At 42.0% G+C, this 27372-nt stretch overlaps 1 protein-coding gene across 2 annotated transcripts in view; it reads left to right on the top strand.

Moving 5' to 3' along the window:
• The window catches only part of ATRX (P-loop containing nucleoside triphosphate hydrolases superfamily protein), a 134777-nt gene extending 124690 nt beyond the window's left edge, over positions 1-10087 (top strand). For both annotated transcript variants that reach the window (XM_086812638.1, XM_086812637.1), the window contains 4 exons: positions 326-529; positions 8969-9047; positions 9134-9384; positions 9505-10087. In XM_086812638.1, coding sequence (XP_086668764.1) covers positions 326-529; positions 8969-9047; positions 9134-9384; positions 9505-9862 — 892 coding nt within the window. In that variant the 3' untranslated portion in view covers positions 9863-10087. The remainder of the gene's footprint in view (positions 1-325; positions 530-8968; positions 9048-9133; positions 9385-9504) is intronic.
• The last annotated feature ends 17285 nt before the right edge of the window (positions 10088-27372 follow it).

Raw genomic sequence — 27372 nt, 5'->3', positions numbered from 1 at the left:
CATGCGTATCTTAGTGTTTGCATAACCATGTTTCAGTTTCTAGTGCAGTCAGAGTTGTAAAGTCCTGAAAAGTTGACAAACAAGTATATGGTCACAGGTGCGGCTTGATAGGGAAGAGGGCCAGGGCCTCTTCTGTTTTTGTGTGTGTGTGTGTGTGTGTGTGTTTGTGGGGCGGGGGGGGGGGGGTGTTGGGGGGGTTTAAGCTACTGTTTTTATCATGCAAAGGGAAACATTAGATTTGTGTTTGATTCAAGGGAAAAACCATTCAAGGTGGAACACTTTATTTTGTTTCTCATGTAACATAGCTGGTCTTGTGTTCTACCAGACTTGATGGGCAGACCAAGGCAAGAGAACGACAGAAATTGGTCAAACGTTTTAATGATCCTTGCAACTCAAAAGTTCAATGTGTTTTGATTTCTACAAAGGCTGGGTCTCTGGGAATCAATCTGCAAGCTGCTAATCGAGTGGTAATTCTAGATGGGTCTTGGAATCCAACACATGATATACAAGCATTGTTTCGAGCTTGGAGGTATGCGCGTAAATTTTAGGTGTTTTAATGTTGTGTTTGATCAAACTATTATGCTTTGTGTAGATGCGGTCTTGCCCGAGTAACAAGGTTGGCACAAGAGTGCAATTCATTCAATGAAAACAGACCAATTGAAACAATAGATAATGTTTTTTGTTCAATAAGGTGTTAAAAAGGAAAAGAGAACAAACATGTGATAATGTTGAAGAAGAAAACTTCTACGATTGACCAAACAAGCAGTCAAAGGAGATTGGAGGGAAAAAAACAATACGCACACATGCACATCCCACGTGCACACACTTGCACAAACTGCCATATTTAGCTTGACTTCAGCTGTCTCTATGGTCCCGTGGACCCCACATTGTCCTGCAATGTTAGATTCTGTTAGCTTTTCCCTCGTTACATTATTGAGAACTTGCCCATCTCTAGAAGGGAGAAACTTTCCAGAAAGATAGGCAAGTCTGCATTAGGATGATGAGAAACAGGAGCTCTCTTTTGTCCTATATACAAGATAGTTCAACCTCTGTGCTAGAGGTACGTAGCCTGACTCTGGCATGTCCTGAAGACGACACGGCCGACCCACTCCCTGGGTAACCCGCCTGATCATATCTATGTCATTCCCTTCAAACCTGATTTGCAGACCCGACCGTGTCAACCAAACAATAGCACTAAAACAAATGTAGGCATCCCTCCTCATCCTTCCAAAAAGGTGTGCTATTGCAGTCTGCCTCCATGCACTCCCATAAGCAATGGTAAACTCTCTCTGAAGCTCCTGTACATCTTAGACAAGTTGGGCTAGCGGCAATGACCGATCTCCACTAGTTGGTGGCAAGGCTACCATGTAGAGAAAGCCAAAGAAAAGAGGAAATCTTCGTTTCTATGTACAAGTGCAACAACCTCCGCCAAAAGCTCCTTGAATTTCAAGGTGATTCCATAAGCCTCCCAATGCGATCTAGAAGTAGGGACTTTGGATTTGTCCTAGAACCAAGTGTTCAGCGTTCCGCATAGTGTAATTGAAGAAAGGCATGCATGCTTTCATGGGGTTAAAAGAATCCCTCCACTCCCACTCACCAGGGTCCCAATGGAAGTATCTGATACGACACCCATCATATAACCAGAGGCTTCAAGAGTCCATAATCATCCCTTGAGTTGGATCAATATAGATGCGCTTCCTTGCCCTACCCACCACTCTCACCGGTCGGACAGCAGGACCCTTAGTGATATCCTGCCCAAGACTTCTCTCCAAGAGCCATCTATCCTGAATAGAGTAAAAGACTGGTACATGGTCCTCACCCGAAATGGGAAGGTACATGACCTGAATAGGTATCCCTGTCCATGAGAATACCCCAAATCATAAGTGATGAGGCCCTTCCACGAAATTCCTTGTGATCCATTGGTTAGGTATGGCTGCTCATTTGCTTAATCTTCTCACTAGTGCCTCTCAAGGGCTAGGTGTGAAGCATTCTCTCATCTACGTGAGACTCATGAGCCTCTTCCAATCTAACATTTAGGGGAGAAGAGTCGCCTAGGAGGCCCACTGGATATGCATGGCTGCTCCAAGAGGTCTACCAAATTCATCCAAGATCAAGTCATTCCACACAATGGGTTGCCTGTAAGCCTCCTCAACTGACCGCGGAGGAATATGAACCAAGAAGCTCCTCATGCAATCCAAGCCTTGTAGAAGAGATCTGACCAAGGGCGAAGAAGGTGGTCGGTGCTCTGCATCCGAGAAGATAAAATGTGGGCTGTATATCCAATCACCTCCCCTAATTGGAATGCACCTCTTAATCTTCCTACAGAAGAAAGTCCTTCCCAAGCTCAATGCCGGGAAGAAATCTTCTGATTACCAGATTACAATGTAAAGCCTTACATTGCACCTTTGGGTCAATGATGTTCAATCCTCCCTCTTGCTTAGGCATAATAATGGTATCCTAAGCCACTCTCACCCTGGTGTGTACAGTGCCATCTAATCCTGACCAAAGGAAGTTCTGAATGAGCCTACAAAGCTGAGGTATTCACATGTCGCATGCCATGCGGATCGGGATTGGCCAACTATGGATGTCCTCCCAACGCGTACCGGTGGAGATAGGGCACACAGAGCACATATTCGGAGATGGAGAGCTCATACGGAGATCTTGGGAGGAGAGGATATTCAGATTATGCCACACAAGGTTTGAGATGGAGGAGCATTGTACCTATCTTTGCCCAGTGTACTATGGGATTCGCGGGAGGTACCACTGTCTCTTCCTCGTGAGGCCATTATCCAAGATCATGGATTTCTCGGACCAGTGCTGCCTGGGACTCTCCCTACTTGAGCTTCGCAGACCCGGAGAGACACCCCTAAGAGAGTGTCATCGGCCGCAGCCACCACCCCTCCTTTCTTGCCAACTGACCATCACTAGTTTCTTCCGGGCCCAGGGAGAGGATACTGGCATAGTGGACCCCACGGGTCCACCATAGGATACCTCAGCTCCGCCCCTGTCCTCTAGTCACTTTGGAATGGGCTTGCACACTTCAACATACCTAACGTCCCCAGCCCACGGCAACCACAATCCTCCCATCAGCTCTAGATACAGGACATGCTCCACCGCCACCACACCACCTTCTCACGTACCGTAACGAAAGGGGATCTTCCGGCCATAGTTAGTAACCCCCTGCTCGACATACTTCAGAGAGGTACCCTCTACTAGAGGATGATGTGCCCCCCTATGCTCAGGCACTCCATGATGAGATTCTCTTGTACTAGTGCTTATATATCCCATGTACTCCCACATGATGATCATTGTAACAGCCCCTACTTTCAGAGAGCTATGTTAGTTGTACTCGTTTTGTTTTCTTTTTCCATGATGAGGCATACCATGGATAGCATTGTATCACTTTGGTCTGATAGACCCATTGGGTCTCTAGAAGACGTTTAATATAACTTTCTTTCTATGGAGGTGAAATGTAAGGATGGGGCAGCCCCATAAGAGGGGGAAGGGGGGGGCGTGGTGGAACAAGAGACTAGTGATGGTACAATATGTGTGAATGATATGGTGGGAGATGCATAGGTCATCTTCTATAATCTAAACAAAGCGTAATGTAAATGAAAAGTAGGTATAAACTATCCATGTGCATAAAGGATAGTGATGAACAACAAAGGCAGGGTATGTTGAAGCGAGGTAGCGTATGTTGGTGCCAAATAGGGTTACACAACTGTCTCAAGGCCTCATCTAGTGTTGGACATGTGGAGGATCGAAACTTATGTCGCTAGATCAATGTCATGTGCATCACATCTGTGAGTGCCAGGGGGACATGGATCTTACTTGGAGCCACCTCTTAGGCAAGATTAGGGGCAGAATATGGTCTGATTTGGGCAGCTGTTCAGTGCCTAAAGGTGCCTAAGATATATAGCCCAATGGTTGGGACCAAGTTGGGCACAATATGGACATGTTTAATGACATTTTTAATGATGTTTTATGACCCTAAAATGAATGGCTGACCTGAAAACCACTTGCCATCAGATCACTATATAAAGGAGGTCAAAGGTCATTGTGGCTTTGAGCATTGAATGTTCTGAGGTGCATCCTTTCATACGAACTTGTTCATACCGTACGGTTCGTATGGTACGGTACCGTACGATATGATATGTCGTTTGCAACAGTGCCTTTTCCACCCGTTTTTGTCTGTTTTCAAACCGTTTTTTCTGTGTGTGTGTGTGTGTGTGTGTGTTTGTGTGTGTGTGGCTTGTCTTGGCTATAGGCTTGAGCTATTGAGAAACTCTTTTAAAGTGCTAAACACCCCCCCCCCCCTCCTCTTCCCAAGCCTTCCCTCACATTCAAGCTTGAAGCTCCATAGTTTGTAAGTGTTAGAAAAAAAATCGTATTTTATTGTACAGTATCCCAAAATTTCATATACAAGCTACTTACATGCAAAAAGAGGAGACAACAGGATAAGAGGGCAGAAAGGAAATCATATTATAATCGAAAATGTCCCTTTTTCTTGGAGTAGCATGTGTACGAGCAGTATCACATTAGGGGGGGTCCAAACTTGCTATAAGTCTAGACAAGACAAGATTGTCTATGTAGAACCTTGGAAGGGTTGGCCCACTCTACATTGCCTTCGAACAAGAGTCTTATAATTCACGAGCTGGGTGACCACGTTTTGGAACTCCTCTAGGTTACAGACCGGTTCAAGCTCTCTTGAATCTTTTATTCGGTTGAGCGGAGCAGCACCTGCATCACCCACTGGCACACCATGAACTCACCACAGTGGGTGGAGCCACCAGCACAATTGTTCTTGTCCTGAGCTCTGCAACTGTCTCCCCAGACGGTAGTTCCAAGAAACAAAGTTATTGTAGGACACATTCCTTGTAGTCGCCTGGTTGGAATGTCCCGAGGAAGGTGCCACGCAGGATGGCTCAGTCGGCAAAATGGTTGATTGCAAATTGGCTGGGCGGAACCACTTATCTGTGGAGCCTTCAAGGGTGGATGGGAAGAGTACCAAGTAGTCATCTTCCCTGTTCAGGCCTCCGCTCTTGCACATTGCTAAGCAGCGCCTCACATGGCTGTTGGGGTCTTCATAGGTGTAACCTCTGAATGTGGGAAATTTCACATTGATTCTCCCCAACATTGTGGAAAGGGGCTCCCGACCTTGAGGATTGCCTTGTGGACTATTCCCAAGGTTGAGGTTATCGAGGTTTGGCTATTGCCATGGACAGCTGTTGAGGGGGGCTTCTGGTGGAGAGGAAATTGATTGACTTCCTATGACTATAACAACATAGGGATAAGCACAAGAGCATGCATTGGACATACAAGAGATTCAACGATTGACAGACTAATGACATACAGGAACTCCTGATATTCCTGAGAGTTCCCTAATAGAATTGCCAAAATTTTAACGCACCTATAGTAGACTTGGTTGTTGCAGCACACTAAAGTGGTAACAGTGAAGTGTTGCACGGTTCCACTCTAGCTCAGTATACCCTCAGGAGTTGTAGGGAGGCATGCAGCTTCTCTGCCCCACTCCACTAGGCACTCACACAATAATCAAGAGTGCCTCACCACAGTTGTGATATAACTAGACCACATGCGGAAAACCACTTAACACAATTAAGAGAATCGACACTTAATAAGGTGCTCAAAACAACAAAATGGCTCAAAACCACAAAATGGCTCCTTATGAAAGATGTTACAAGAAGATTTGGCAAAACTAATAGACACACTAACAAGTGAACTAGAGCCCCCAGAAAGTCCCAAGGGTGGCCTCTTTGAACATCAGGAGCTCCCAAACTTTCAGCGGATGCATCATCTAACTGAGGATATCGCCATAACTGGCAGTAGGTGCTCTGCAAATTGGTGCACTGGTCAAAGGTGACCATTGGGTAGGTAGCCACCGTTGTAGTTCTTTATGACCAATGCCGTTGTAGTTATTTATGACCAACACCGATGAAGAGTCCAAAAGGAGATATCACACTTCGGAGAGGGGGTCGAGAATGAGAGATGACACACTAGACTAGCGTGGCAAGATTACCGCCGGTGTCAGTTTGACCAGTGCAAGGAGTTCCACTGTACCACTTTCGATCGCGATCTTGGCTGCACAAGACAAAGCCATAGAATCCATGCCCAAGAATTGAGCATATGCCGAAAAGTGGGCTGTTCTTTCCCATGGATGCTGACGCGGTCACCTCCATGAAGGTGAAGCTGTTGTCCATAATACTCTGATCTTGAATGAAACCCGTCTGTGTGCCGTGAGTCAAGTCAAGGAGAAAGGGCTGCAGTGTTCGGCTGATGGCCTTGGCCAGAATTTTGTAGGTAGTCCCTAGGAGGGTGATGGGTCTCCACTGCCGAATCTCTAGTCTGTCACCATCCTCCTTGGGAATCAATTGGATCAAACCCTTAGACAACCTCTCTGGCATGGCTCCCATAACCATTATCTCGTTGAAGGCAGCCCTGAGGCCACCTTCCATGAGATCCCAGTGACGTAGAAATAAGGAGACTGGAAGCCCGTCCTCTCCTGGGCATTTGCCCCTAGGTAATGCCATCATAGTCTTTGCCAACTCCTCAGCTGTGAAGGGGGTCGAGAGGAAAGTTCGGATAGCGTGTGGGACCACCTCTCTCGTATGCCGCCAAACCCGCTCACGCGTATCCAGCACCTGTGAGGAAATGGGGGGTTGGCTTCTAAGAGTAGGAGAGGAGCATTCGCAGGAGTCTTGCTTCTCTATAGCGGCTTCAAGAGAGTGCATCGGATAGCCGGTGGATTGAGAGTCGCCACCTGTATAGAGCTCAAATCCACAGAGAAGGGGCGGGTGGAGTATAGATACCCTGTTGGAGCCTCTTCTGGACATAGGCGGGAGGCAGGGTCACTAGAGATTTCTTTGAGATTGCAAGCCCACACAAGCAGAGAGAGGGTATTCGCAGGTTGCGAGGCCAGGATGGATCCGTTGTTATAGACCCCCCTCATGTGAGAGCCATCGCCACAGATTTCTTCGGCACTCTTCTCATGCGTTGCCTCATGTAATAGACTGGTAATCTTTCCAAGGCCTACATCCAAGGCACCTGCAGTTGCTTCTGAGTGAAAATCTAGCCTCTCCCATATCCCCTCCATCCTGCTACAAATCTCAGGGTCTTGGATGAGGCTATCTGTTATCCGGGTACTCACATCTTTGTCCTACCTCCAGGCAGGGTTCATCCACTAGGGAGAGAATAACTGGTGCATGGTCAGAAAAAGTAGTGCCTACCAAAATACCAATCATGCCACGACAACCACAAGTCCACTCTTCTACATAGAACCGATCTAATCTGGATATGTTAGGGCGTGTACTCCTCCCGTCCGGATCTGGAGAAACACAGACTCTCGGGACTACGTCCAAACATTGGAAGATGCCAAGGGTCTTGTCCCCTAAGAACCAAAATCAACTCCTCCCAAGCCAAGTATTGCGTACCTGATATTGTAGCCATGCCACCTTCGAGTCTGTCCTCTGCCGACTCTAGCATGCTTAAATCCCCACCCATACACCAAAAATCTACATGCAGTAAGGATTGACGAACTGTACTCCAGAAGGTGGCTTTGCCTACTGCAGCGTTCAGCGCGTATACATTTAGGAAGCCCACACAATCCTCTCCAATTGTGATGGTCACCCATTGAGCTCGTCCAGTGAGGGACAATGGTGCTTGAGTCGACCACTGCTAGCGGAAATGCATACTCCGCTCTGTGTCCCGGAGGGGCCAAAAGAGTGGGACCAGAAGGGGTGACGCTCGCCCTGCAAGATCTTCCCACGGCGGGCGGGTACATCCCTCTAAAAGATGGTGCTCCGGAATGAAGAGAATGTAATGGGCCACCAACTGTGGCTCTATGGAGCTCCTCTCTAAGGATACCACGCTTCTGAAAGCATTGTGGGCCCCCCAAACCTTGGATGTTCTATGAGACAATCGGCATAACTAAGAGTGGTGGGAAGCTGAACCGTCGGAACTGTCCTCCACTCGAAGAGTCTTGGGCGTAAGTTTCAATGGAGAGTAATCACTGCTGGTCCTAAGGCAAAGCCGCGCGAGATGGGCATGAATCCTTGCCTCCATGTGGAGCCACTCTATTCGAGCCATACAGTATGCATACTCTGTAGTCTGGACTCCACCTGTCACAGCGCAGGTATTGTAGGAGGGGGGAAGTTGTACTGCCATTGAAACATGAAGAAGAAACACAAAAACTAGCACGTCCAGGTTGGAGGACACCATCTTCCCTGCCTAGTCCCTAAGGCGCGAGCCACCCAACTCAAACTGAGCTAGGCTGTCTCCGCTCCAGATCTGGTGTAGCCAGAGGGTGGCAGGAGTGATCTGGAGAGGCGACGGCCACAGCCAGGCGGGCTGCGTGAGGGGGTGAGGGCTAAGGTGGAGAAGCAACAAGGCGAGGGAGGCAGCTAAGCGGGAGAGGGAGGAGAGGGAGGGGGCGCAGGCAGACGGGGGGGGGGTGCATTGACAGGAATCGACGGAGGGCTGCGCAGGAGGTGGAGGGGGCACTGGTTGGAGGCGAAGCGAGAGGGGGGGGGGGGGGGGGGGTTCAGATGTGCAGGAGGCGGGAGCTTTAGCTCGCTAGTGAGTACGTATGATTTTAGGTAGTAGTGATTTGTCCGATTTGCGAGTTGTTTTGTGTTTTCAACTTTTTGTTTTCTCCAAGAAGCTAGTCCTGTTAACTTTTACCAGGCTAGGGATATAACAGGCAGCACCATTTTGTTTTGTTTTTCAAGCCGGGGTCAACTAGGCACAAATGTGTCCCATTAAGCATCATGTGTTCTGGATATAAACTACTGCTTTTACACAAGTTTTTTTTAAGTTACATGTCCTTAGGAAGTTGACATTTTCTCACTGCTCACTATATCCACAACCTTTTTACCTTTCAGGGCTTGAATGCAAAAAAATATTTATTTGCTTGCAGCCAATTTCTATGTTAAATTGAGTTATGTTTCTGCAGGTTTGGCCAAAAGAAGCCAGTAGTTGTGTACAGACTGTTAGCTTACGGTACAGCAGAGGAGAAAATCTACAAGCGCCAGGCATGCTGCAAGTAGTTGTTTGCTCATATTTTATTGTGAGTCATAATTTATGTGATGCTGAAACTATTTTACTGTCTTGTATTCAGGTGGCAAAGGAAGGTCTAGCTGCAAGAGTGTTAGATGCACAGCAAGTTGGGCGTCATTCTAAAATGGAAGAACTCAAAGTTCTTTTTAAGCTGGATGATGACACAATAGACCTATCAGAGAATCACACTGTGGCATCAGGACAAAGATGGACAGAGATGGGTAACCATCTCAAAGTTCATGGTGGTGTTGCTGATATTAGTGCACCTGAAGATGAAATAATGACTAGCCTCTTGATTGAGCATCGGCCCAAGTAATTCCTCCAGCACTTTTTTTTTTCCAATCAATTCTTCTTGCAGATGATACAAAACATCTGGTCAAGTCTGTTGAACAGTTGTTTACAGCAGTATCTTGACATTTTTACTATGTGCAGGTGGATTGTAAGAATACATCAGCACGAAACGCTTCTGATGGACAGAGAAGATGAGAAACTCACATTAGAAGAGCAAGCACTGGCATGGGAAAAGTTCAGAAGAATAACTGAGAACAGTAATGTTGAGTGGGTAAAGGTGAACACCGAAGCAGGAGAAAGTACCACTCCGAATGTACACAATAGCTGGGCAAATACATTTCAAGGGGCACCTTTGTCAAGCTGTTCAGCAAAATTCCATGCAGAATTGCTGGCATCTTCAGATACCAAAAACAATGAGCATGTTAAGTGTGATAGTTGCCACCAAAGTATTGGATGGGAACATATAGTAAAGGGTAGGCAATTTAGAGGGACTCATTAGTCCTAGGTATACAGGTTCTGGCAGAAGTAGATGCTTTTTTTTCCTTGTATTTTTCTGAGGGGTAAGCTGAACAAGCTAAATGCTGTGTTGTAAAATGATTGGAAAGTCTCTCTCTGTGAGGGCGTTTTTCCTCTTTCCATGTTCTTACGTTTAGCCTATTCATGACACACTTGTATTACTTCCTTGTCTTACAGACCCTTTGGGTCTTTTGTAGATATTATAAAATCTCTCTCTCATGGCATGAACACCTTACAACCCCCCTCTTCTGTTTGCGCTGGTGGCCTGCCCTGACCATGCATGCCTGCCTGCGCTGCTGCACACACTGCTGCCCCAACACGGTGCTGTGCACTGTTTGCACCTTCGACCCACCCTTCACTCCACACAAGGTGTTCAACCCTCGCCTTCTCTCTTTTTTGTGGGAGCAAGTATCCCTACCGCCCAAAACACAACAGTAAGCCACGAGGGCAATTTGCAAAATTGAAAAAGGGCCTGCAGGACCTCGAATCATTCAGTAATACATCAAAATCTGCCCTCAGTTCTAAGATGCATGATGTATAAGCTAACCCAAAGATATTCTGTATCAACAGGAAAATGAATTTGCAGGGCTGCAGAAACAGATAGAAGAGGGCCATTCAGCCCTCAAAGTTGAATTCCAGGCATAATTGAAACGAGAAATTTCCCAATGCAAGGAAGTTGTAAGGAAGACATGTACGGCTGAACGTATGGCAACAAGTAATGAGCTGAAATCATATGTTGCCACAGAGGAGGAATCGTCTGCATGACAAGTTTTAGCATTGGAAATGAAAGAGGCAAATGGAAATTTCCAAGCTGATTTGGAAGAGGCCAAGAAGGTCGTCACAACAAAGAACCAAAACCTTCGTGCAGAGGTTGAGGCAACATCTAAATGGATGGAGGTTGCCAAGTAGGAGCTTGAGGACAAATGGATCAAGGTAACCAAGAAGCAGAAAACTACCATGCCCTCTCAGGAGGCCATCATGACAGCCACATTGGAAGAGGAAGGCACCGAAGGAATAAAGAGCTCAATGTGTGGGTGGTTGGCTCACAAAAGGCCCCACAACTAGGGAAAGTTGGCAACAGCCTATGCAATAAAATGGGAGTCATAGGTACCCCATTCGTAGATGTATAGTTTGTGTGGAAAGATGAAGCAGGGAACAAGCTCTCATACTGGATTCCCAGACCATACATCACCGAGTTCCTTAGAAAGAGGATAGCTCTCCGAGTCACTAAGATGTGCCTAGGAGATGATCTCACACCCTTTGCAGGTAGAGCATTGACGGACGGGGATGGCTGAGGTGATGGGAGGCCAGGAAAGCAGGTAAGTGGACAATCTATTGGGATGGCAGAGTTGTCATCGTGGATAAGCACCCCACATGACGGCAGGTGATCTATGAGACCATAGATACATTGAGAATGACAGTATGGAATCGCAATGGAACTCTATGGTCCAGACACAAGAGGATTCAGATAGACTTGTATAGATAGAGATATTATTATTTACACGAAAACTCGTCAAAGCCCTGAGAGAGGGCTGCCCAAGGTGGCTGGATATACATGAGAATCAACCTTCAAAGGACAGACACGCACCACTAGAGGGGTGTGTGGTTCAAGGGGAAAGGCATGATTGTTTTGGTCTCATTTGAGACAGATGCTCACAGTAATCAGATGGGATGAGGAGGCCTGCTTTGTGTGGATGCGATTAACTAGGCTTGGCTTGAGAGATCCATATTGTAGTATGCTACTTCCCACCAGAGAAATCAGAATTTGCACATAGGGTGACTGAGAAAGGGGACCTCATTATTTGCAGATATTGCAGTGTCATCACACACAAGGAGAAAACCTCGTGAAGAGAGATGAACGCATGGACAACAGGGGACAGGTAGGCATGAAACCGTGTAAGCGTGAGCCTATCCAGACATAACATGAGCAAGTTCATGTGAAATCCAAACAAAAGGTTTAAAAGACCATAATTGAAAAAAACGTCATTCATTTTTTGCAACTTAGGTAGTACACGTGTCTAAAATCCATTCAAGACCTACTACCAATTCACTTGAGAGAGACTCTTTGATCAATCTGGGCTAATTGTTGGAAACGACAATCTAATCAATAATGTAGTGCATCAAACCATACTTCCTCACCACCCGACCTTCTCATCAATGACCATAGAGTGCTTCCTTGTTAAGAAGGCAAGCTTTTCCTAAATAAGCTAGGAGCTTTGGGAAGAAATGAGCCAAATAATCACGTACCTTGGTGGAGGAATTGTGAAATCCGTAGTAAACGAGAGCCGACATGGTCTTTGAAGTCCCAAATTCGCCAACAGGCTCCGTAAATAGCGTTGAAGTTTGTGAAAGGGCACGGAAGGATCTCCTATTTAGCCAATGATGCGTAGAACTAGGCAAGTTCCAGCTCCTCTCCATTCGAATGTGCGCCAGGGAAAGGTAAAGAACCAGGGAAAGGGACTACAGGTGTTCCACAATAGTAATCAACTAATATGTCCTCAACTGTTGTAAGCTTGCATCCTCCAAGCCAAGTTGGCATAAAACCAATCCCATTGGAAACTTTAGAATCCAACCCTATGGGACATGAAACACTAAACCTAGAGATAGAGGAATTTTGCGCAACTATCCCCTTACATTCCACCGCCATGTGAATATGTAGAAGACATGCTAAGGATGGCATTTGAAATTGGAAGGGGTTTGGCCACAAATGTAGCATCCACAGGTCCAAATCGAGGCAAAGACCAAGACAATCTATACCTCAAGGTTGATGACCAAATTTGATGGAACGGGAGATTGCATTCAGTACCTAGAGAAGTTTGATCAAGTTTGCGAAGCCATGGGAAAGATTGATGATTCCGCCAAGATCTGGACATTTGGACTGTCATCCCACTTGAAAAGGCCAACTATGAGGTCTAGAGACACTTTCATTTTGGGATTTTCACCCAATGGAGTTAGATGACGTCCTATCGCTTGAATCTATAACCTCAAGCCAAAGAATGGAGAGACCATGCGGGACTACATTGCCAGAGCCGAGTATCTCCACAAGAGATGTAGTCCCATGGGAAGGCGCACTCATTGACTAATTCATGATGAGTCTCAAGAGCAAGAGGCTTCATGACCATGTTTACAAGTCTATAGACACTGTGTCTCATGAGTGTTGTTGTAAGGCAGTGGACCTAGTAGACAATCTGCAAGATGAGGATGTAGAAGTCATCCATCCAAATTAATAGATGGGGATGCATCATCCAAATCTTGTGCAGCTAAGGGAGCCTAACCACCACCACAAAGGGTCCTAGTCAAGGAAATGAGCATGGATGAGTTTGCAGACAATCTGTTCAATCGTCGATTAGGCTAGGTCAGGCCTAAGGGCAACCTCAAGGCCAACCCTAGCCAGCAACCGAGCTATTCTTGCAAGATAAACACCCACACTTATTTCCATGGAGAGAACTAGCTTGGTGAAAAATTTGTTTGTTGATGAAACCATACAAGCACGAAATGTCTAGTGCTAAGGCTTAGAAAACAATAGTTTTGTGCTCATTGCCAATGCCACACAGTGACAACACATCTCCTTGTTAGTACAAGGAAACCTGATAGGGTGGTGGACACCATGACAAATATGCTCATCTGCACCAATTCAACCAGTAGCCTTACCACCCCTAGTCGCCACTTCTCAATCGGCAAAAGCTCCATTGCCGCCACCTATCATAACCCTCTACTGAGAGGTATGCGCAGACCCCTATAGTTGCCACCCATCTCCGATATTATCATCCCCAACCCTAACTAGTTCCTCCACAAATCACACTAATATGCACAAGTATAATAGTGCTTAATAACTTTGTGTGTAGATGCAAAGAATCCGAGAGCTACGAGTCCTATGAGCAACTAGATACATACAAGCAATATGATGCATATGGGTATCCTAAGTAAGGTCTAGCCATATAGAGTGAGTCTTATGAGCAATGAGACCTATACGAGCAATATGATCCATATGGGTATCTTGAACAAGCTCCAGCCATATAGACTATGCCAATACTTCTTTTGCACCCTTTGATTCTCACCCTCTTATTCCTCTCCTGCTTTCAGATCATAATTAAATAAGTGTGTTGGTGGGAACCCCCCTTTTACCCTTTCCACCTTCTCCCCTTGTTCCCTAGTGCTTGATTCTCACCCTCTTATTCCTCTCCTGCTTTTAGATCATAAGTGTGTTGGAACCCCTGTTTTTACCCTTTTCATCTCCTCTCCTTGTTCCCTAGTGCTTTCCTTTTCATGTTAAGGATCCATTGGAAAATGTCACACACACACACACACACACACACACACACAGAGAGAGAGAGAGAGAGAGAGAGAGAGAGAGAGAGAGAGAGAAGATTAGCCTTCTAATTGGTGCACCTCGCTTGTAATGCCCATGTTGTGGAACTTACTCTTCCACAATCCTTTTCTCACAAAGGCTTGTTAGTGCTTATTCATAAGGATCGGTCTCCTCTTCATCTACCACAGGGTGGCTAAGAGCATAAGGCTAGTGAATATACTAAATGTTATCCCCATTCCAAGGTTTTCAAGATTCCATTGTCTGTAATACGGTATTTTGCGTAACCGAAGACTATCCAATCCTCCTTCCACTATCTACGATCACAAGCTAGAGCTGGTGAGTACAAAAGCTTACTATAAGGAATGAGCCTTTGTGCCAATCAAGTGTGCTCCTTTTTGTATCTTTTGCTTGTGTTGAATGTGTGGCCATCGCTTCTTGTCAATTATTGACAGATACCTTTGATTCATCGTGGGTCTTTTCTTCTTTTGCAGCCACTATAATAGTTAGCTTAGAAATAATATAAGTGGATAGCATTGATTAATATTGTATTAGTTGAATCGAAATAGCCAGTCAAGAGTTAAGAGTATGAATAGCCATACATGAGGAATTCATACATGTAAACAGGTGTGTGTAGTCTTTTACCTCCCTACACTAAAGCAATGGTGATAGCCATGTCAAGGGGCGTTTCATATAACATAGCTATGAATTTCTCTTGTGGTTGGTCAATTTTTATCCCCCACCCCCCTTCCAAAAAGAAACAGCCCACCTTGGCGCCTTCAAATTCTATTATGGTTTCTTTCTAGTAAATGATATAATTCAATTACTGGAACCAAGAGGCACAAGGTATCTTTGAGCACAAGACGTGTTGTAAATGATATAATTCATTTACTAGAACTATAGAAACAAGGTCGCTTTGAGCACACGACTTGTTTTGTTGTGATGTAAACTGCATTCTAATATACACATATATGTTCTCTAGTTAAAAAAGGATATAATTCCTTGTACTATTGTAGCATCTAAGATGTGTTAAAGATATGTTAATAATATAAATCGTAGGATTTAGTAGCATTGTATTAAAGGTGTCAACATCATACTACATGCGTTTATTTTAGTACAACATAAGTGGAATTGAAGTTTGTTAAAATCCCAAAGATCTCTATAGCTAATTACTATATGCATAAACACACATAATCCAGGATTATACTCGTCCACTTGACCATCGTCGAGCCCAAGGGTGCACACATCATAGTAATGAAGAACCACATAATTATCCTTGGTGTTCCATACCACCAAGAGGTATGTCTTCAATCCAACAGCACGTAGCTCTAGTATGGAATGGCAGAAGAGTAGATACTATGCTCTACACAAGAGAACATCCCTTGAGAGTGTCCCATGCTTCTATTATAAAGGAGAGCTCTCAAGTGACTCTTGACTCTCCATTTCTATGTGTGACTCTTGGTTGCCTGATTCTAATCCCAATCCAAGTTAGGTCTAACCCTTGTTCCACTAGAGCATGTTCTCATGATTTCATACTCACATGCCTAGGGTGGGTTAGCCTCCTAGTATATGCACATAATATGACATGCACATAACATACTTTCCTTCTCTCAAAACATTGCACTCTTGCAATGAAAAGAAGGAAACCTACGCTGAACGTTCTCAACTAACTGCCAAGTCGAATCCTCGATTTTCTTATCTTTTCACTTAATTTTAACCTCAAAAATTAAGCGATTATGAAGCTTCCTTTCCTTAAATTCAAGTACCTTTTCACGTTCATGTGGAACATATGATAAATCCTTGACCTCAATGAGTTCCTGAGGAGTAACTGTGTTATTCCCATCTCCCAGCTTCTTTTTCAGTTTGCTTACATGAAAGACTGAATGAACTTTGACATGTGGAGGCGGTTTTAGCTCATACACAACCGTGCCAATCTGACGTATAACTCAGAATGGACCACAATATCTAGGAGATAATTTTGAGCACTTTCTTGTTTTTATAAAGTTTGAGAATCTTTTGAAACTTTCAAATAAACCAATGTTCCTGGCTCAAAAGACCAAGGTGAGCGTCCCCTATCAGCATAAAACCGTGCTCTATCTTGAACACTCTCAAAAGAATCCTGAGCTTGGGTCAGTATTTCCTACATATCACGCAAGAAATCCCTCGATGCATCAAGCTCAATGTCCTGAAGACCGACATCAACAGGTGCCCTGGGTTGATACCCATACATAAGCATGAACGGACTATAACCAATAGTCGTATGCTTAGAACTGCTATAGGCAAATTTCATTATTGAAAGATACTTTTCCCAACTCGATGGTTTTTTAGAGCTACACGCACGAAGCATATTCTCTAAAATCTGATTCACACGCTCTGTTTGCCCATCAGACTGCGAGTGGTCAGAGGAACTCATGCTCAAAGTAGTTTTCAATTTCTTAAAAACTTCCTGTAAAAAATGAGCTGTAAACTTAGAGTCCTGATCGCTCACAATATCAGAAGGTAGAGTCTAAACAGTTGCTCGACAAATTGGCAAGCCAATTCCAACACTTTGACTGTTGTCTTTGTGGGTAAAAACCTAACCATCTTTGTTAATCTATCCACGACTACCCAAATGGCATCGTGATCCCTACTGGTACATGGACGTCCCATAATGAAATCCATGGAAATACTTTTTCACTTTCCAGACAGAATATCCAAAGGATGCAATAACCCAACAGATTCAAGGCGTTCAGCCTTGTTTATCTGACATTGATTACATCGGACCCCATAACTCTAAATAAAATCTTTTATTTTTGGCCAGTAAAATGTCCTAACCAAAGCCAAGGTACACTGTATGCCAGGATGTCCTGTTGATGGTGCATCATGGCACTCAAAGAGGATCTTGAGTCTAATTTCTGGCACATCTGACACGCAAACCTTATCATTTCAAAATAAGAGACCATTCCAAATAAAAAATTGGTTGGCTTTTCCTTGATTTATGAGGTTTTGATCTACCTTAGACTTAGGCCCTGATTCTACCAAATTTTAATATTTTCCAAAGAAAATATGTGTAGTGAATTTTTCCTTGAGTGAATCGTATAAGTTGGAAGTAATTTTCGTGAAGCTAAGTTCATTAACTTCACCTATTCGACTCAACGCATCAGCAATGCGATTCTCCAGCTGATCACAAATGTACTGCAAAGACTGGTGATCTGTCAAGACCACAAATTGAGACTCATAGAGATACTATCTCCACGTCTTTAAAGCATAAATGATCGCATACAACTCTTTCTCCTAAATTGGGTACCTAGTCTGTACATCATTGAGTTTCTTACTCTCAAAAGCCACGGGCTTCCCATCCTGGAACAAAGATGCACCTATCGCAAAATCACTAGCATCAGTCTCAACAACATAAGGCCTGCTAAGATCCGACAAGGCTAAACACATGAGCTTCTCGAAATTTATTTTTCAAAGTATCGAAAGTTTCCTATAGCTTCTCATTCCACTTAATTGGAGAATTAGACTTCTTATTTGTACCCTTAAGAAACTGCTAAAATGCACTGTTAACTTCAAATAATCTTTGATAGATTTTCGAAGAAACACCACGAAACCTAAGAAAGATCTTAATTGCTTGATCGTACGTGGAACTAGCTATTCTAAAACCTTTTGGATTCGATCCAAATCTATACTTAAGCCATCTCAAGAGATTTTATGACCCAAATATAATAATTTCTTCTTGAAGAAATCACACTTAGGTAATTTGCAATACAGTTTCTCCTTCCTGAGCTTTCTTAGAATATCTTTAAGATGAGTCTCATGCTTAGCCAAAGTTTTACTGTATATCAAAATGTCATCTACAAAAACCACCACGCATTTCCTAACAGATCCCAAAATCAGTCATCATTTGTTGGAAAGTTGCTGGTGCATTAGTAAGACCAAAGGGTAATACTAAAAATTCATAATGGTTGTAACGTATCCTAAAAGCAGTTTTAGAAACATCTTCCTCTGTAATACAGATCTGATGATAACTGGTTTGCAAATCAAGCTTTGTGAAATACTTAGCTCCTTGTAACCTATCATAATCTAGGCAATGGGTATTTATTTTTAATTGTAACCTTGTTAAGACGTTTGTAATCAATACACATCCTCTAGGTATCTTGATCTTTTTTCTTAACCAGGAGAATTGGTGCACCTCAACGAGACTTACTTGGTCTAATTTGACCCATCCGCAAGTATTCAGCTAGTTGCTTGGCTACCTTGTCTTCCTCAGTCTGGCTAAGCCGGAACGGAGGAATACTGACAGAGTATTGTATCCGATACTAGCTCAATTTATGATCCACCTCTCATTTAAGAGGTAATCCGTGAGGTAACTCATTAGGAAATACATCCTGAAATTCTCTCTTAATGAAATTTAACACTTAACTTTTTCAAACATCTAAGGAAACAATGTTGACATCAAAATGAACACATGACGACATTGGATCCATAACTAATTAGAAAAGTTCATAGTTAAAAAGGTTTTTCATTAACTCAAGCTCATTAATGAAAGTTTCCTTGGGTACAACAATGTTTTCCTTAAGAGTAACAAGGTTTTCAATGTGACGGAAAGACATTAAATGTTTGACCCAATCAACAGAAAAATCTTTATTTTTTCGATGAAATCATTCTATCCCTAAAATGATGTCTACATAACCCAAGCTCATGACATGAAAATCAAGTCTTTCTGAGTACAACTGGATGTCTAGCGACAGCTTACACCTTCTTTTTTCCAGAATTGGAGTTGTCCTCCAACGATCATCACCTTGTACATGTGATCATTTTGAGTGGTTTCCAGCTTCATCCTCTGTACCACAATGTTGTTAATTAAATTGTGAGTACTACTAGGATCAAACAATATATGAACCTGATGTCCATTTATTGTTCCATAAATACAAAATAATTCGTTTGGACCAAAAATGTCTTTACTGAAAGTACAATCTGGAAATTGGCTTCTTTCAAGATGTGTTATATTGACTTTAGAAAATTTACCTTGAAGTTCTGTAATGTGCACAGATTTCTTTGGTAACTTCTTTGGTAACTTCTTTGGTCCCGTCTTTTTCCCAGGCGTCGAAGGTGTTGTAGCTCCATTTAAAGGACATATATTCTTTGTGTGTCCCTTTTCTTTGCATTTGAAATTATCCCTACTCACAAATTTTAGCTTCTTGTTGGCGTTGTCAAAATTTTTTGGTTTTGGTGTAAAAACCATCTTCCTTTTTTGTCCACTCTTCGAGAAAAAGTGAATGTGGATTTCTTTTCATTGGACGATGGTTTTGAAGTGTTGGTGCCAACCATTGTCTTATGAAAAACTTGAGCTGCCTGAATAGGATCCTCATCCGTTTTGACTTTGCATTTTTTTACATCGTATTGATAGTCACGAGCTAGACCATTGATGAAAATCCCACATAGGGTATGATTATCTGATTTGGCTTTGGTAGCCAATTGTCTAAACTTTTGCACGTAATTATTAAACGACTGATTTCCCATGCTATTTTTAACAAGCTTGGCAATTATCTCGAATTCATCCAATGGTTGAACGAACTCTTTTTTGAAAGCTTCTTCGAAATTTTGTCAAGTGGTAGAAATGGAATATTCTTTGAGATCCTTCCACCAAGTCGATGCCTTCCCTTTCAATAATCCATGCCCCATCTACAACTTTTGTGCATTGGTAAATGGATGAAAGACAAAGTGTGTAGTCCACTTGTTGAGCCAAGTATCTACACATTCTTGAGTCCTCCTTTTTCTCACCGATGTACACCTTTGGTGCAAAGGACAGAAGAACTGCTTTGGTAGGAGCAGGAGGTGCCGCCAAAAGAGACTTTTGCAGAGTCAAGATCTGCACCTTCAGTGATTCCATCTCGTTATGGTATTTGGCAATAGTTGCTTCGAGACACTGTCACTTTCATAAATTCACTCTTTTCAACAGCCTTCTCTTTTTCAACAACTTGAAAATTAAGATCTTCCCTTCTTAAGTTGGGATGATTACACATCTCGTTGACATTGTTTTTTGACTGAGAAGTCAATGTGAGCCATGGTAATATGGTTCTCTGTCGAAAATCATGAATCACTTGACCACCCTCCTTGACTAAAATGATATAGCAAATTAATTTACTAAAATTGATGGCACATAAGAAAAAATATTTTAATTAGTATTTGGTGGCTAAACAACGGTAAAAAATCTTAAAAATATCATTTAAAATTAATCCAAACGAAAATCACTACTAATACGAGGTACACTCGCATTATATATATACGAACTCATGAATTTTTGAGATTTTTTTAAAAATTTAATTGTACTTCAAATGCACGAAAATATGAACGGACACAAATTTCGAAACTCGAACAGCCATCCCGGAATGCGGACAACCAACGAATGTGGAAAATGAAACGACATGAAATTTTTTGAAATGCGACTTGTATAAAAAAAATCGGACTCGAAAGATCAAAAGTTTCAAGATGAGTTTTTTTTAAAATCATGAAAGTGATTTAAAAAAAAAGATTTGCTTTAAAGCTTTTATAAAGCTTCTTTAAAAAAGAAAAAAAATCTAATCATCGCGGGGGTGAGGGGGCACAGGCTTCCACTGGCTATGGAACCGCCTCCCCCCTCCCGACGGTTGTGCGCGTGATTATGTGAGGGATAGGGAGGGAAGCACAAGCTCTTCTTTCTCCTCCCCTTCTCCACCTCAACTTCATCATCTTCTTCTCTCATCTCCTTCCTCTCTTCCTTTGTTAAACCGTTAAATAGAGCAATTAATTATTAATGATATTATTAGTAATTAATTAACTCTACCCACATAAGGGGTGTTCCCATGCACACAAGAGAGAAATTGAAAGAAAACTTCGATGAAAGAGATAAAAATATGTTGCGCACATTGGGATATGCCAAAAGGGGATAATACTACTTTTCAAACCTCCACACCTAAAAGGAACGATATGGACATTTCAAAAAAGGCATCCTAGCATAAAATATTTAAGTACACTTTTTAAGGAGATAAATAACGCAATATTTATGTTTACATGGCATTCCCTCATTGCTTGCCTTACTAATCCTATTTTCAATCAAGGTCACTCTTTTAAAGTCCCTAGGGAAAGTACATAATATGTTGTACAGTGCCTGTGCAGCCAGATTTGCGTTCCGGGCACGTTTCGGCCTCTGTTTTGGAGTTGGAGGGCATTTGCATGGTCCCTCGGGTTGTGTAGCATATACACAATTTCTGCCAGAACTCTGGAATGAAAGATTCCCAACCACTCTCTCACTCTAATGTTGTGATGCAAGAGCATTGAAGGCTCTTACATCACCCAACCTCATTCATTCAACCCTAGCCCTATTATGGTCCAACCCACATGGTAAGGGTCACCTTTTCTTTACTCCCTATATCTCCCCCAACAAGTATAAATACCCCTCTTGCAAGCAAAGGAGGGGGCTTATCTGCACTCTCTTCTCCATGCAAGAGAGAGAAATTAGCAATTTAAGTCCTAGCTCTCCATAGCTAGCTCATTTTCCCTTAGCTTTTTCACTAGGACAAATCAAGCCCATGAACTAAATAAGCACATACTTTGGTACTTGAAGTACTTCCTAGAAGTTCTTCTAACACAATAATCACAAAGAAGTCTCTCTTTCTTCAAGCAGTAGCAACTTGTAGCACAAGATTGGGAGTGCATCTAGAACGTTGGGTTAGCATTTTCCTCAATTCCTTAGCATTTGTGATTGGCCTCCACTCACTCCCCTCCTTTCCCCCACCCTAAGTCCCATAAACTCAAAGCACAGTTCTCCCAGGCACTCATTTGTCCCCACTTCCTCAAGAGCTCCTATCGTCATAAGAGTTGTAAAGGTTTCCATCTCTCCCAAGCAAAGTAAAGTGGTTCTCCAATGATTCACTTTGAGTGAGTATTGTGGTGTTATCTTATGGCATCAATGTCGTTTGTCTTAGTCACTTTTTTGCAAGGTCACCCTTGTTACTTTCCCTTCATTTTGGGCACCATCTATGGTGGTGAGACCTTTTTTAATTCTTGAGAGAGGGGGAATTGTTTGAATAAATTCCCATGCGGTTTCAAATCTATTTCCCAAGGTTTCAATATGGGAAAGTTTGGTCGCATTGTATGGACTTGTTTGGGCCAAGTTGTTTAGCTGCCATAAATTCACATGTGAACCTATTCATACTCTCTTGATAAAGTACATTAAATCTTTCACATTTATGTCTTTGTTTTATTCTAAGCTTAGCATTGTGATTTTGTAAGTGTGATATCACCCTTTCTGTTGTGTAAGAGTCACTAAGATGGCAAGAGCCTTTCCCACTTTATATGGCTATCAAGAAGCAAACTCAAGGAGTTCATAGATAACCTTGAAATGGCACATCTCATTTTACGAGATGACCAAGAAGAGGTGAAGCTAAGGGCTTTTCCTTTAGTACTCATCAAAGGTGAGGCTCATACTTGGTATGAGACACTCAACCCAAATATGAGATGGGAGTCTTTGTGTCTCCTATTTCAAGTGTCATTTTGATGCTTGTACTTCATTTGAAACTTTTGCTACAAGAATTGACTAGGAATGGTGCACACTTCATCAAAGAAGAAGCCACCTTCTTCCTTTAAAAGTAGGCTTGCTTAATCAGTTTTGGTTTGTTGCTCTATAAGCTTACTATTTGTGCTATTGTTGCCTTGTAAGCTTACAACTCATTTTTAGAAAATGACTACACTTTGCATTATGGAAAGACTAATCATATAAATGAGTACTCTTTGCTCTATAAGCTTACTCTTTGTGCTATTGTTGCCTTATAAGCTTACTACTTGTTTTTAGGAAATGAGCACTCTTTGCATTATGGAAATGAGCACTCTTTACTACTCATAGGAAAATATCAAGGAAAGACCCCTCTTCCCTCAGATATCCACTACACAAAACAAGAAGCTTGATGGCATGAGAAAAGATGAAGTTGAGATACATTAAGACGAGCATGATGAATTTCTTCCTACATGTCCTGCTCACATTGATAAAGGAGACAATGCTAGTGCTATCTCAGATGTAGCCATAGTGGTTTCAAGCCGACTGATCAACCACCTTTCGTTGTGGTAATGATATGCTTGGGCAGATTTTAGAGGAGGTGGTTGAAAGCTTCATTGTCAAGAGAGGTTGGGATCCTCCACCTCTTTGCAAACTTATGGAGAATGAGGCCATTCGAGTAGTGAATACAAGAGATTTGAGAAATCTCATTACAGTGTGTTGGGTGCCCCATTTGTTGTGTCTTTCAAAAGAAAGCCACCCATGATCAACAATTTATGTCAAAAAATGATTTTCTTGGATGGGGACCTATGTGAAGAGAAGTTAATGAGGAGTTTGAGCGGAATCTACTAGCAAAGTGGGAGGACCTTTGAGGGAGGAAATTATTTGCTTGGGATGGAAATCATATGGGTCCATATTATCAAGACATGTAAGTTGTCTCAAACTATGGATTATTTCTTGCAATTTTTATTGTTTAAATCATGTTTTTAAATTTTTTATTTGAATAATTTTTCTTTTTGGAGTATTCTATGATTAAATGGACACTGCTCTGTGAAATGTCACTTTGTTTTAATGTTTATCGGAGTACTGAAGGGGAGCTAATACTGGGTCTTAGAACACAGAATGAGTAGGGAATTACACTCATTCATTCTCACTTTGATGTATCAAATTGATGTGGATGGTATCAAATTTTATTACCTTTTCTCTTTTCTTTACCTAGAATCGGGAGAACAACTGCTGATGCACAAATTTTGGTCAAGAAATTTTTCTTTCCAAAAATTAGTTATGGCTAGTAAAGATTCTTTGCTAAAAAGATTTCCCAAAAGAGTGGCTCCATTAGATTGAAGTGGAGTTGGCGTGCGAGAAAACAGCGGTCAAGGGCAAATAGTATAATGCTCCTACATAGTGTTACTTGCCAAACTTGTTTGGAATGTAAGAATATAAAGACATTTATAACTAGGTTTTTTACTCTTGTCTCTATGAGACCTTAAAATTACTATGTGGAAGTTTTTGTTGTAATCCATAGGAGGATTTTGATGCTTCTCTAGCCAAAGAGAATGTAGACATTAATGATCCCTCACTCTCGACATGTGAAAAGGAAAGTATAGCTCAAGACAAAACTAAGAAGATCTACAAGGAGAGAGCTTATAAGGTATACAATTTTAATATGGCATGAGTGAAAGCATGAAAACGAATAAATAATTATGGTTGAATCTTTTACTTGAAGTTGCTGTCTATTGCAAATCCCATGAATGGTCAAGGTTTTTTCTATTCTTTGCAAGTACAATCTGGTGAAAGAAAAGGACATGGTTGGATTAGCAAAAGATAAAGTTCACTCATTGGCTATAACAAAAATATCTATTGACGAGTAAATATGATTGACATGAATATATACAAGGCACACAAGCACCAATTTGCACACACCCACATGTAAACATACAAAGCATGTAAGTATGCATGTATGTGTATTTGTATGTATGTATATACATATGTATTTGTGAAAGTATTGCTTTGTGTATACTTGACTATACAAATGTTCACCTTTAATCACACATACACCTTTGCCCTTGTTTCATAGGTTCTCATTTTTGTGAAAATTGTAGGAAAAGACTCTGTACTCCACTCCATTCTCACTTGTCGATTGAAGGACCCAACATGTGAGTAATATATTAATGCACACAGTAGTTTAGAATATACGTGAGGAAAGATGGTATTGGGAAAATCTTTTACAACAATGCCTTAAAATGAAAAGGAAAATGTTGGATGAGCTTCCTGAGGACTTTGAAACATGGTTCTCTAACCAAAGGAGAGACCATACTAACAATGCTTTTTCTCAGTTATGCGGTTGCGTGAACACCAAAGAATTAGATGAGAAGATTCCTAGCTTTTAGAGTCTTGCAAGATAGTATTTTATAGGTATTCATACTACAGTGTCACATTCTTTGTCATTATGTGCCTTCAAAACATTGAAAGTAGTTGAAATAAATAGATCAAGCTAGAATGATCAAAAAACTATTTTTGGGATGCATTCTAAGATCTCTAAACTGAGTATCATATTCTATGTTCATATTGACGTGTCCAATTTTGCGATTGCATGTTGGCCAACCCATTGATTTCAAGCTAGTTTATCATATAAGATTTGGTAGTAGAGAGTTAAACGATGCTAAATGAAACTGCATGACTATAGAGTGCTCATTAGTGAACTTCTTATTTAAAATCAACTAAGTAATGCTCAAAATCCCATGAGAAATGTTTTGGCCTATGGACTATGCATATGCATACAAAGCTTTGATACCATAATCAAAATTTTAAGACAAGCAAAGGTCATAGTTTAAAAAAAAAACTTTCCAAATTAGGTGTGCTACAAGTTGTTTAAGCCACTTTTATGGCTTTGTTAAAAACTCTTAGAGAGTTCTAGTTTAAACTCTTGTGTTTCTCAACAAAATGTAGTATATAGACGTGCATCTATACTAGGGATTTTTTGTAAGTTTCAAGCTATCTACTAACTTCTATTATTCATAAACCATAATGATACTCTAATCCATAGGTGACAAGATTAGATTTATCTTAGGTGAAGGCAAACATACGTACATGAGTTGATGCATATGTGGTAAGCTAAATCATGGTTTGAGTACACAAGATATATATATATATATATATATATATATATATATATATATATATATATGTATATGTGTATGTATGTATGCATATAAAATAAGAAATATCTAACATCCATACCGAGCAATGACCACTGACTACTAAAATAATTAAAAAATGAGCCAAATAAGTGCTGTACATTGAACCTTGTATGATATATATATATATATATATATATATATAGTATATGTATATGTGTATGTATGTATGCATATAAAATAAGAAACATCTAACATCCATACCGAGCAATGACCACTGACTACTACTAAAATAATTAAAAAATGAACCAAATAAGTGTTGTACATTGGACCTCGTATTTGATACGAAGACCTTATCCGTACGATTATCCGTACGAGGTACGATACGTATGGAGTGGTACGGAAAGTACTGAAGGTACTCATCAAATGAGTACAGGTACCGAATGCAACTATGGGAGCACGTACATGAAATAACCAGAGCAGTTAGTGATGCTCCATGGACATGCTAGGTGAGGATTATACTTCCTAGTTGTCAAAAGTGGACCTCTAGTCATGTAGGAGGTGTATTTGTACTTCCTACTCTTAGACATTCAATATGACGTTGTGGGGCCCAAACATGGCCCAACATAAGCCTGGATGGCTGTGGGAGGTGGAACATCTGTGTAGCAATTACTAGTAATTCTTTATGGACTGAGTCTACACCGTAGACATTGGCACCAACTATGGGCTGACAAGGTCTAGCCATGGCCGCCACATGCCTCTAAACCTATATAGGTGCACAATGAGCCCCATCTGTACACAGTTCATCAATCATCACTATGTGTTTACCTCTCCACACTCTTGGCAGTTCTAACAACCATCTAAGCTCCTTCAACAAAAGCACAACCATCCTTGTATCTCTGCTTTTAGTGCCTTCTCTTCATTGTCTTCTATCAGTAACACTATCATCAGCTCAATTGTGCCATCAATGCATGCTAGGCTCTTCTATTAGCTGCTTGACTGCAACAGAAAGCTTCTTATTAACTGATGGTTGAATCGGGAGGGAAAAAGGTGCCTATTTACAGGCAGTCAACCCCCACATAGATCCTGTATTTTGTGAGTGTTCTCGGTTTACTCCAATGTTGTGGGTTAGCTAGGCTCTCCTATTAGCTGCTTGACTACAGTAGAAGGCCTCTTATCAACTGATGATCGAATCAGGAAGGGGAAAGGTGCCTATTAGGCAATCAATTCCCACAAATTGCTGGTCGGCTGCTCCAAGTTGGTCGTGGGCGTGTCAACCAGAATAAAATTAACTTGATATAAAATACTCTGACTTTCATATGTGTTGCCTGACCCAGATCAACTCTTGTGGTCTTGCCAAGCAAGGATCTCTCGGGCATTTCGCAGGCCAGATGGAAACACACTGGAAAGCCAGACCCAAACTGACCCACGGGCACCTTAAGAAGTGACACCATCCAACAACAAAGATGTGGTGGTTGCAAGGTTGCTCAACCAACTGCCCACCTGCATATGGCCTGCTCATAGTGCCCAGACAGGCA

The sequence above is a fragment of the Cibotium barometz genome, chromosome 18, assembly GCF_041138505.1.
Source record: "Cibotium barometz isolate CiBa-2024 chromosome 18, ASM4113850v1, whole genome shotgun sequence".
Lineage (NCBI taxonomy): Eukaryota > Viridiplantae > Streptophyta > Polypodiopsida > Cyatheales > Cibotiaceae > Cibotium > Cibotium barometz.
This window is presented reverse-complemented; position numbering and strand designations above follow the sequence as displayed.